An 11,165-nucleotide genomic window follows, 5' to 3' on the forward strand; every position below is an offset into this window, starting at 1 on the left:
AATAATTCTAAGGAGTCTGTGACTAGTTGATACTTAAACAAGTTTGGTCAAAAGCTTGATACTAATAAGGGTCACATGCACATGAGCACCCCATTTTCAACTCCAGGGGGGTGTTTCACAAAGATCCTAAGTCAAACTTAACTCTAAGTTGGACTTTAAAATTATGGAGAGCTATCTGTAGCCTTAAAATGAAATATATTCAACAGCGAAAAATCAAATATTTAGACTTTTTATAAATTCCACATCAAGAACATAAAATCTCCTTGAAAATAGAAAATATGAATGACTTGAATCAATATTTTATGCATTTTAAAATAACTTTTACAAAATATTTTCAAAGATGCTAACAGCTTTCGATAATTGTTAAGTCCAGCTTAGAGATAAGCTCAACCTTCGGATCTTTGTGAAACACAGACTATAAACTCAATCAATCTGCATCCCCTTATGAAGAAAGATGGTGTAACTTAAAGCCCTGAACAGTCTCTGTATGGTTGTCTGAATTATTATCTTTGAAATCACATCTATATTCACATAACTTTACAAAGTACCAGTACACAGGGCTAACTGCTTCTAAAGGTACCTCACACACACACACAAATTATCTCTTGGAGACTGCGATAACATGTTTCTATACTCTACAGACACGCTCTTCAACATTATGTTGAATATATATCCAAAATGCAATAATTTGCATCTTGCAGACACCATAGAATGACATAATACTTATGAAAGTTTGCAGTCTTTTTGAAGCATCATGTTGAGTCTATATGATCTGAGGGATCATAACTTTGGAGCAGACTCCACAGTATCACTCAAGACGAGTAAAGCTTTGCAAATTTGGGGGACCTTGCGTGAGGTATGATGTTGACGCTATATCCTCGGTGGAACCATACGCTTCTTGTAGACACCATAATACCACATCAGACTAGTGAACAAAGACAAACTGTACCTGTAGATACAAGAGATGCAAATGTCTTTGCATTAAAACCAATTTCTGAGTATAGTTTGGGGGGTTATTTTCACCTAAACTTTAATAGTTATGTATGGTCTGTCCTATTGTATGGAGCAGAAACATGGACAATAAGCAAGGCCGTGGAAAATAGAATAACATCTTTTCAAATGTGGATTTACAGAAGAATGATGAAAATATCCTGGAAATGAATGAAAATCAACAAAGAGATATTGCACCATATATATATGAAACTATGAGGGCCCCGGGGGTGTTACGCATGACTTTACGAATGACTTGAATATGAAGAGCTAAATAGGATACTCAAATCCATTTAATTGCATAAGCTAAAGTTGAAATGTTAATCTTATCGTTATTAACAAAACATTCTAATGCAAAGTGTATTTTTGGCTACAATGTGATTTTGGGAAATACAGTCACACTTTGTTAAAACATCAGGAAAAACTTTGGGCATCCCATTTGGCTCTTCATATTCAAATCATTTGTAAAGTTATTCATAACTTTGCGCACAGTTTTATGAAACACCCCCCTGGATGGACAGGAGCGATGTATCTCTTCTTACCATGTCAAGATGTACTGCATGTGTTCATTCCTAAGGCTGATTCTAGTTTGTCCTCCTACGGGTCCTCCAGGCACTGTGCTACCTGTAGCAGGACAAGTAGGAAACACAAAGACGTAACTCCATATTTTGCCAAAATGAGTATTTGATATCAAAATGTTCAGAAAAATGTGAGCTTTCAAGGAAACACAAAGACTTAACTCCACCCAACACCCCATTAAAGAAAAAGGCTTGTTGAAGATTACCCCATAATAAACAATGCAGAATAGAATGAGGAATAATGCAATGTTAATGAGTAAATTCTACATATGTGATAAAACCAAGGATGGAAAGCAAGAGAAGATAATGAAATATTGTATAGCAATTTAGTTCATTAAACATTGTGGCTCATATCTTCAAGGAGATGTCGTTTACATAATTGTTGAAATTGTTTTAATGTCCTGCTATTCTTAAATTTTTATGGTAGGTTATTCCAGAAAATCAGGCCATTATTTAACATTGGTACATCATTATTTCTGGGAATGGCAAAAAACTGTAAAGTTTATTTAAATTGAGTTTACAATACCTCTATCAGCGTCGATCATTATAGGCAGGGTTTTAGCCACTCTAGACATAGCCTCAAGATCACGATAGTGCCATCTGTTCTTCACTTCATCGTTGTTTGGCATGAACTGAGCCCTCTACAGGTAGAAAGTGGACAAGGGTTAAACTCATAGGCCAGAATTCACAAAGGAGGTTTAAATTTAACCCACGGTTTAATCAACCATGGGTTATTTAGCCTAGGCTAAATCTAACCCACAGTTTATACCTCGCTCAGTATTCACAAAGCGAGGTTTAAATAACGCATAGTCTAAGCTCTGCGTTATGTCGTCATATGACGCGTTAAACCATGGGTTAAATCTAAACCTCCTTTGTGAATTCGAACCATATTGAACCATCAGGCATACAGGGGTACTGTCTTTCCATTATACAATGAAGATCACTTCAATTTAACTGCAGAATTTGTATTTGGGAATATGCATAACTCACTCAAATATAATTGTTTTTGTTTAGAGTAGCATTACTTTAAAAAAAAAGGAACTTTAGGTACTCTACTGAATTCTAATGGAAACAAATCTACTACTTTCCACAGAATTTTAATAAAATGGCTGAAATATTTGTCCACTGCTTTATTGCCAATGTTGACCAATAAAAAAAGCTGTTCCTTTAATTCGCAATATGAGTATTTGCAAAAACAGATCCTCAAACAGATCCTCAGAGTCTCAAACAGATTCCCAAACAGATCCTCAAACAGATCCTCAGAGTCTCAAACAGATTCCCAAACAGATCCTCAAACAGATTTTCAAACAGAGTCTCAAACAGATTCTCAAACAGAGTCTCAAACAGATCCTCAAACAGAGTCTCAACAGATCCTCAAACAGATTCTCAAACAGAGTCTCAAACAGATCCTCAAACAGAGTCTCAAACAGAGTCTCAAACAGATTCTCAAACAGATTCTCAAACAGAGTCTCAAACAGATTCTCAAACAGAGTCTCAAACAGATCCTCAAACAGAGTCTCAAACAGATCCTCAAACAGATCCTCAAACAGATCCTCAAACAGAGTCTCAAACAGATCCTCAAACAGATCCTCAAACAGATTCTCAAACAGATCCTCAAACAGATTCTCAAACAAAGCCTCAAACAGAGTCTCAAACAGATCCTCAAACAGATTCTCAAACAGATTCTCAAATAGATTCTCAAACAGATCCTCAAACAGATCCTCAAACAGATCCTCAAACAGATCCTCAAACAGATTCTCAAACAGATCCTCAAATAGATTCTCAAACAGATCCTCAAACAGAGTCTCAAACAGATTCTCAAACAGATTCTCAAACAGAGTCTCAAGCAGAGTCTGAAACAGATTCTCAAACATAATCATCAATAACTATGGGAAGTAGATTTTATTTGTTCAATATTTCGGTTGATAAAATTGTATCCTTCATTTGAGATCTAAAATGGTCCTGTGGTTGCTGACCTTCTCAATACAAAGAGGTTCATGATTCTATACATTATTAGTGAATTTCTGAAATGAGATATTTACCTTTTCTGTTAACCTGACACAACCAACTAAGTCAACTTCACCCGTTTGCTGCATGGGAGATAAATATCAAAGAGATAAATATCAAAGACAAAGTACATCAAAAGTTTCACAGATGATCAGGAAAAGACAAAATGTGACAGGTTCTCTCCTTTTCTCTTTTTTTCCAGTCAGAAATACACCTTCCATTAGCATATTCAACATTATATTTTGTCCAGAATGAAATCATTCAAAATTGTGTTTGATTTCATTACACATTTCCAGAAATATCTCAAAAAGAGGCACTGTAGAATATCTTATTCAAAGAATGAGAAATAACCGCAAATAATGATTGATATAACAAGCTTGAGGTGAAAAAGGAAAGAGGAAGAGAAATTGAGTGAGAGATTGAAAGAGAGAGAGATTGAGAGAGAGAGAGAGAGAGAGAGAGAAAGAGAGAGAGAGAGAGGGGGGGGGGGGGGAGAGAGAGAGAGAGAAAGATGGGGGGTGAAGAAATATAGATATATATCAAACAAAACAAAAAAGAACATTTAAGGTAAAAATAAATAGTTGCTTATTCTTCTACCACAATGCCAATATTATAGAATATTATTTCCTCTATGAGAAAGCCACTCAATGCTAACACCTGTCTACATTTCACTATCAGTTATTGTATCAGTGATATGCAGAGATTAACAAATACACTTAAAGGTATAGACCAGTTTTGGAAACGCCCCCCTCTCAAAAAAATGAAAATGGAAGCTCGTATTACCAATCATGTGAAAGAATATGTTTTGACTAATGCATGATGATACAAATTTTGCCAGGCAACCGCCTACTAATTAATATATTTGGTAAATTATCATATCTATCCGGCCGGGATAGATATCGCATAGTCCCATATACATCTTTCTGTGTACAGTGCTTGTAACTTTACCAAGACTGGGCCAAATTTCTTATCATTTTGATGATTCCAGAACCTTGCAGTACACACCAATACTTTTATGCTATAGATGATCAACCTTTTCTGATCGATTCCACACCGTTTCATTCACAATGTAATCGCATGACCAGAACTCAACTTCATCTTTAAGCTGTCCTCAAACTTTTAAAAATACAAGAGTAACAAAGAACACACCTGTCCCGAGAGTCTTTTCTGTGGATCCTGGCTTTTCCTTGTAACCCAGCCTCTGTTCACCAGAATATCAACACTGAAATCAATGTAGAAACATATTCACTGTTTTAATCACTTAAACATTAATTTTGAGCTGTAATCAACCTAACATCCAGGACCCTGTTTCATAAAACTTGATATCAATAACAAGTTACAAGCTAATGTTATAAGCTACTGAAATCATGGCATCTGATTGGCTGAGAGCAAATTTGTCATAGAAATTTAGCATTTGTTATTGATAACAAGTTTTATGAAACGGGCCCTAGCTGTACCAACAGATAGAACCCCTTGGCATATACTCTGATGATCTCAGTAACTCAGTTTGTTAATCTGTTAGAGACTATTAGTTTATTATTTCTAACCTTTCAACCATACTTAAATGACCTTCAAATGACCTTTATATATGGACTAACTGCTTGCATATTTGGGGGCCTGTTCCTGGGCCTCCAATCATGCTTTGAGCCCTTTTTATTGACCAAATAATAGTAATTATTATATTCTGCTTGCGTATAGAACATATTGCATCCAGAAATGTGCCGTTGCATTAAAAACAAAAAGGTTTGATTACTAACCCAGCTCTGGTCTATCTGCCCTGGGGAGTGTTTCATAAAGCTGTTCGTAGTGCCAGATAGGATGCCCAAAGTTTTTTCTGTTATTTTCAATAACCTCAATTAAACTATGGCAAAAAATATACTTTTCATTAAAAATGTTTGTTACCATAAGAATGTTGATCTACATCTGCACAGTTCAACTTTAGTTGATGTATTTAATCATGATTGAGCATCCCATTTGGCTTTTCATATACAAGTCGTAACTTTACAAACAGCTTTATGAATGAAACAGCCCCCTTATAAAGCCCACTCAAGGAATTTCTTCCAACCGGTATAACTATTAACCCATTGTCTATGGGAACAGGGTGGTCCCTGTGTTAAAGTTTATTGGAATGCAACAGTTCAGTAATCAACGGGTTGACCACACTTGCAGAGCTGCCAACCATTCTGTTTTTGCCAGAATTACTCTGTTTTTTCCTCCAAATTACGGTAGTACATTTTTTCTTCATAAAATATTTTTTTTTTTTTTTTAATTTTTTTTTTTACATAGACTAGTCTAGGCCTTTCACACAAACAACTGCCCAAAAATGTTGATTTAATCACAAATTCAAAACTAAGTTTAAAATATACTTGAAAACAAACTTGAAAACATACTAGAAGAGAAAAATATTCTCAAAAAGAATGACATGCCAATAATACCAACAACAACAAAACCCAAAATACCTGCTTGTATGGAAAAAACAGCATAAGGAATGGACATTTCTGTATTGGGAGTCTGCAGCGCGTTGTTGCTAGTTTCGTTTTAACGAAGTCCTTTTTTTTTTGCTTGAAATTCCTTTTTTTGGTCGCACAAGGTTGGCAGCTCTGCAGTTCTTGGGTAGTGTGGCATATGTGGATTTATGTCTTGTCAAAGTATGTGACAGGGATTTGAACCCCATCACTTGTGATCCAGTCAAGCAACTTATCTTAAAGACTTTGTCTCTGTCTTTGTCTCTCCTTCCCCCCCCCCCCTTTCTCTCTCTCTCTCTCTCTCCCTTGCTCGTTCACTGAATTTACCTCTGATGATTTGTTTTATGATGTTAAAGGAGCTTGTGATTTGACTAAATTGTATTTTTTTTCTCATAATTTCTGATATTTAAAATACTAAGTGTGATTGTTATTTACAGTTATTTACACATTTGTATTCTTGTTATTACGCATTATTTACATGTTAGTATTCTTGTTATTTAATATGAATTATATTTGTTTTGTTTATGTATATTGTGTGAATGGTTTTTAACAGACTTGCTGAAAAAAAGCTTTATGGCTGATAGCAGGTGTTTTAACCATGGTTAAATAGATAAATAAAACAAACACTGGCTTGCTACTATGTTGCAGTCCTCTTCTTTTCTCTTTCTCTAAGCTCTCTATCCTCCTCTTCTCTTTGCCTATCCCTTTCTTCAATTTATAATGTATAAATGTATTTGTGTATTCGGGCATACCCATTACAAGCTCTGCTTACCGGGTTTCGCGCCTTCTTCCTTGTAATACAAGTTTTTTAATTATATTAATGTTCCTACGTATAAATTGTATTGTTTAAACAGCTATCAAATATGAATTTGAAATTGAATGGAAGAAAATAAATGTTCATTGGAATTGAATTGAATTGAACACCTATAAATAAAGAATAGGAAAAGGCATACTAAATGCTCACCCTAGGTCTGAGCAGTGGAATGGAGTGACGACATGGACACCCGTCTGTCCGCCGGCCATCATGCTACCTGAATGACCACCTTCATCGGCTTGCAAGAGACTCCTTGGAAGGATGTACATCTCTCTACTGTGATCAAATGAACCACGCACTCTGACCTTCTTGTATTCCAGCTCATTTAGTTCCGAGGCTCTATTAAAGGAAGACATTCAATTCATATTTATTTCATTTCCAACAGAAAGATAAACAAAGGTTTTAATAATAATAATAATAATATTGGATTCTTATATAGCGCACGTATCGACCTTGCAAAGATAAACAAAGGTATTACATTTTTTCAAACATTAATTCAGTGGGATAGCTTGTTTCTTGAATCCGATCTTGATCATATAACAAGTTATTTGAATATCATACAAAACATCTAGACATAATGTTTAAACGCAATACTTTCCTACAGATGTTCATTAACAGAATTCTTCAAATGATCAGTTTTATAGGTCAAGCACTTGACAAGCAGTCTCTATATAACCAGCCGTTTTGGTCCTTTCATTTACTCAAGAGCATTTTTGCTTCATTGCCAACATACCCCAACCAATCCAGGTTGTCCTTGTACTAAGCCTATTTTGTAGTCATAGGGTTCATGCATATGTACTTGGGCAAGTGTAACCCTTTTGGGTAATTTTGTGATCCATACATTATCAAGTACAATGGAATAGTGAATGTATAATTTGACATTCTTGGTGTAATAAAAACCAACCTTGAAACAGCCTACTTTTATGACCTCTGAATAAAATACATTGCTGATATATATATTTCCAAAATAAATATAATATCTAGGGATGCACGTAGTATACTTTAGAGAAGAGAGAGGGAGGGAGGGAGGGAGGGAGGGAGGGAGGGAGAGGAAGGGAGGGAGGGAGGGAGGGAGGGAGGGAGAGAGAGAGAGAGAGAGAGAGAGAGAGAGAGAGAGGGAGAGAGAGAGAGAGAGAGAGAGAGAGAGCATGACAATAACACATAAGAAAAGGAAAAGAATGATAAGAAGGAAGAGAATGATAGATTAGTTGATTACAAAAGAGATGAAGACTGAAGGATGAAGAGGGGAAGGATGGTACAGTAAAAGAAGGCAAGACAAAAGAGCGAAAAGTTGTGACGGAGAGAAAAAGTAGAAGTAACAAAATAATATCATGAATAAAGTGGAGCTCACTCTAGAGGCAAAGGAACAGGAGGAGCATTAGATCTCTCTTGTAGATCCTTGATGAGGCCCAGTTTCCATTTGCGTCTCTGAACCTGCCAGGTGCCAAGACCAAAAGCTGCAACTGGTATGACAAGCAGGAGATTGCTCATGAGTGATGATCCTCCTTCTTCATTTGCCTGGGTAGAGCTGAGCCGTTGACCGAGAGGTGGCTTTTGCGAAAGAACATTCTTTAAAACAAGCATCCTCTGTAGAGAATTTCAAACAATTGCACATGTTAATGTTAATGTTAGTCAGTGTTAATCCTTCAAAATGATCAGAATACCAAAGACAAAAATTACCCAGTACAGCAATAGAATAGCATAGATATAATTACTGCTGTTGTTGTTGTTGGTAAATGTTTTATGGCGTTCATTCAGTATTGAATATATATGCCATAAGTATCTTCAATTTTATAAGAAAATCAGTTATAGACTAGTCTTCAAAAGAAAACTGAGAATAAAGATTTGTAATGAAATAATTAATTAATAAGTAACGCAATTTATTAGGAGTTACTGCTGTGCCTGTACTGGTTGTTTTATAGGCTCAAGAGGATGTTGCATTCTGATATCACCCGAGGCATGCCAAGGGGTGATGGCAAGATGCAACGTCCCCCGAGTGGATGATCCTTATTCTCGGACAAGGGCCCTATTTGCACGAAAGAAACTAACTCTAGTAGGGAGGCCAATGCCCGGGCGTAAGGCTTCTACACCTACGATTTGTGCGCTCGTCGCCCACTTCAAAAAATTAGCAAAGGGAAAAAAATGATGTAAAAATAAAAATTGAAGAAAATATGAAAAGAAAATACAATTATACATTTCACAACATACCTATAATCACGGATCTGTAACAGTCTTTCACCATTTGTTGACAATCTTGCAGATTTTGACGTTTTTTAATCCAATAATTGTGGTTGCAGACGACCTTGACGCACTCGCACCACCGACTAAGAAAATCCTAGAGGGCGTAGAGGTTTGCTCACTAAAAACCTTCTCATTGGCAGAAGGTAGACCCTAAAAATATGGGATCCGTTTTGAGTAAAGAACTTTTGATAGAGATCAACATTTCAGATGTTCACAATTGCCACTTCTAACAACTAGAAAATATAAAGAAAAAAGATTATATCTTTTTAAATACAGATTTTTACAAACTGAACATTCGAAAGTAGATAGAGTACGATGTTTCTGTCAATCTTGCGTTGGTTTGAGCCCTATAGCTACATCCATCTCAAAATGAGAAGGAAAACAGTGAACAGTGACGTCATTGTTCGCGCCAAAAATAAAGGGTATTGCGACATAATCTGAGCTCCGGTCAGATCGTGCGCAAAGCGTAGTCTTATTTATAGACCCTATAGTACCTTATTCTCACAGCACTAGATACGAGTGTCGTGCAGTAATGTATGAGAAGTGTTAAAAAAGATATTTCAGTAAAAAAAAAAGTCTACGTGAGCAGTCTATACTCCAATTGAGAATTGAAATGAAAGCCATGATTTGAAGGTGTGTGTTGTATGATACATGGTTAGTGAGTGTGTATGTTACGTATAGCGAAAGGGAGAGAGAGAGAGAGAGAGAGTGGGAGAAATATTAGTACACGTACGTTGCATGCATGGATGTGCGCTATGATTGTGTTCGCTGCAAGATGGATTTTAATTGGACCTCGTAACTTCTCGATCGTTGATAATAAGGAATACTCATGAGGAAATCAAATTATTGGAATACACATCTAAGGTAAATATCAATGAATTATATATATTTCTTTCCTTTTTTGAACCATCGTCTTCGGCTCGTAGTAGTAGAAGATGTAATCGTTCGCACATTGTCATTGATGGCTGGACTTCAGCCTGCATCGGGGCTTGCCTGTGTCGGTGGAGGGATCAACTAAGAAGAAGAAGGTGTGTACGTGTGCGACCGATTCAAGGCTAGCCGCTGTTGAGTGATTGCACTTTCGCGCGAAGTTTTAAACTTCATCATGAACTTTGTCCCTCGGGCCTGTCTAATTATGAACGTAACTTTGCGACATGAAATATAATTGTTTCAAGGCTCTTACGTACGGAAAGGCGTAGAAGGAAATGGCTACAAACCAGCTGGATATCTCCTATTTGATGGAACCTATGGAGTCGGCAGATGGGTGGATTTTCTTAGTGAAAGTAAATGCTTTCTTTTAATCTTAGTTTTAGTATAAACAAATTAGTAATTAAAAAGTTAGATTTGGGCATTGGCCTCCCTAACTCTAGTTTGACTCGTCCACAATTATACAGTATTACAGAGATAATATTGAGCTAGCAAAGATGTATTAATAGTGAAATAGTCTAGCCGTCACCAGAGAATTTATCGAAAGACTTCCGTAATGATCGTAATCTGCATTCTGAATTTGAGTTTGGCTGAACTAGAACCACGAACACTTTCCGACATTAGGCCTACACCAAAAGTAACATATGGGACAATGCTATCGAAATTACGTAATATTAACATACTGCATAACCTATCTAGAAATTCCTTTAAACATATGATTTTACCTGGAACAAATACGTTCTAGTAGCCGAATTCATCCCTCTCACTCTGAATCTATTCATCATGACGCTTCAGTCGTACTTCAATAAACAAAGGGGAAGCTTTTTCAGTTACCGAACAATAAAAATGCAGGTGAATGTAGACGAAAAAATATACCAATCACAAATTTGAATGCCGATTTGAAGATTGCAACAGTTGGAGAAAAGGAATATAAGTCCAACTAACAAAGCAAATAAAGACCATATAGGGCCTATACAAACAATGAACAGCAATGCATGCACTTCATTTTTATATATTTTGATTTAGATTGTTAAGTTCCAATCAGAGATATAATGTTCTCCACCAAAGAAAAAATTAAATCTTTGTGTCATTGAGCTGGTGCTCAGTTATTTTGTTTTTCAGATCCAATCATCCACCCATCAA

At 36.2% G+C, this 11,165-nt stretch overlaps 1 protein-coding gene across 1 annotated transcript; it reads right to left on the reverse strand.

The window, feature by feature from the left end:
• Positions 1-292: 292 nt before the first annotated feature.
• LOC115919049 (surfeit locus protein 1-like) lies at positions 293-10,885 on the reverse strand. Its single transcript, XM_030998068.1, has 8 exons — positions 10,748-10,885; positions 8,206-8,441; positions 7,005-7,193; positions 4,725-4,797; positions 3,611-3,658; positions 2,095-2,209; positions 1,533-1,614; positions 293-949 (listed from the first exon to the last, which is right to left on the reverse strand). Exons 1-8 carry the CDS (start codon positions 10,805-10,807, stop codon positions 871-873), a joined length of 882 nt encoding a protein of 293 aa, XP_030853928.1. The 5' UTR covers positions 10,808-10,885; the 3' UTR covers positions 293-870.
• Positions 10,886-11,165: the final 280 nt, after the last annotated feature.

The sequence above is a fragment of the Strongylocentrotus purpuratus genome, unplaced genomic scaffold, assembly GCF_000002235.5.
Source record: "Strongylocentrotus purpuratus isolate Spur 01 unplaced genomic scaffold, Spur_5.0 spur5_scaffold_4, whole genome shotgun sequence".
Classification (NCBI taxonomy): Eukaryota; Metazoa; Echinodermata; class Echinoidea; order Camarodonta; family Strongylocentrotidae; genus Strongylocentrotus; species Strongylocentrotus purpuratus.

What these genes read in the sequence shown, in the direction of transcription:
- LOC115919049 (XM_030998068.1), bottom strand. Translation starts at nt 10,807, where the DNA reads ATGATGAATAGATTCAGAGTGAGAGGGATGAATTCGGCTACTAGAACG. An exon ending in TTCCACTGCTCAGACCTAGG is followed by an intron (nt 4,798 to 7,004) that starts GTGAGCATTTAG and finishes CATTGATTTCAG; the next exon opens with TGTTGATATTCTGGTGAACA. An exon ending in ATGCAGTACATCTTGACATG is followed by an intron (nt 950 to 1,532) that starts GTAAGAAGAGAT and finishes TTGTATCTACAG; the next exon opens with GTACAGTTTGTCTTTGTTCA.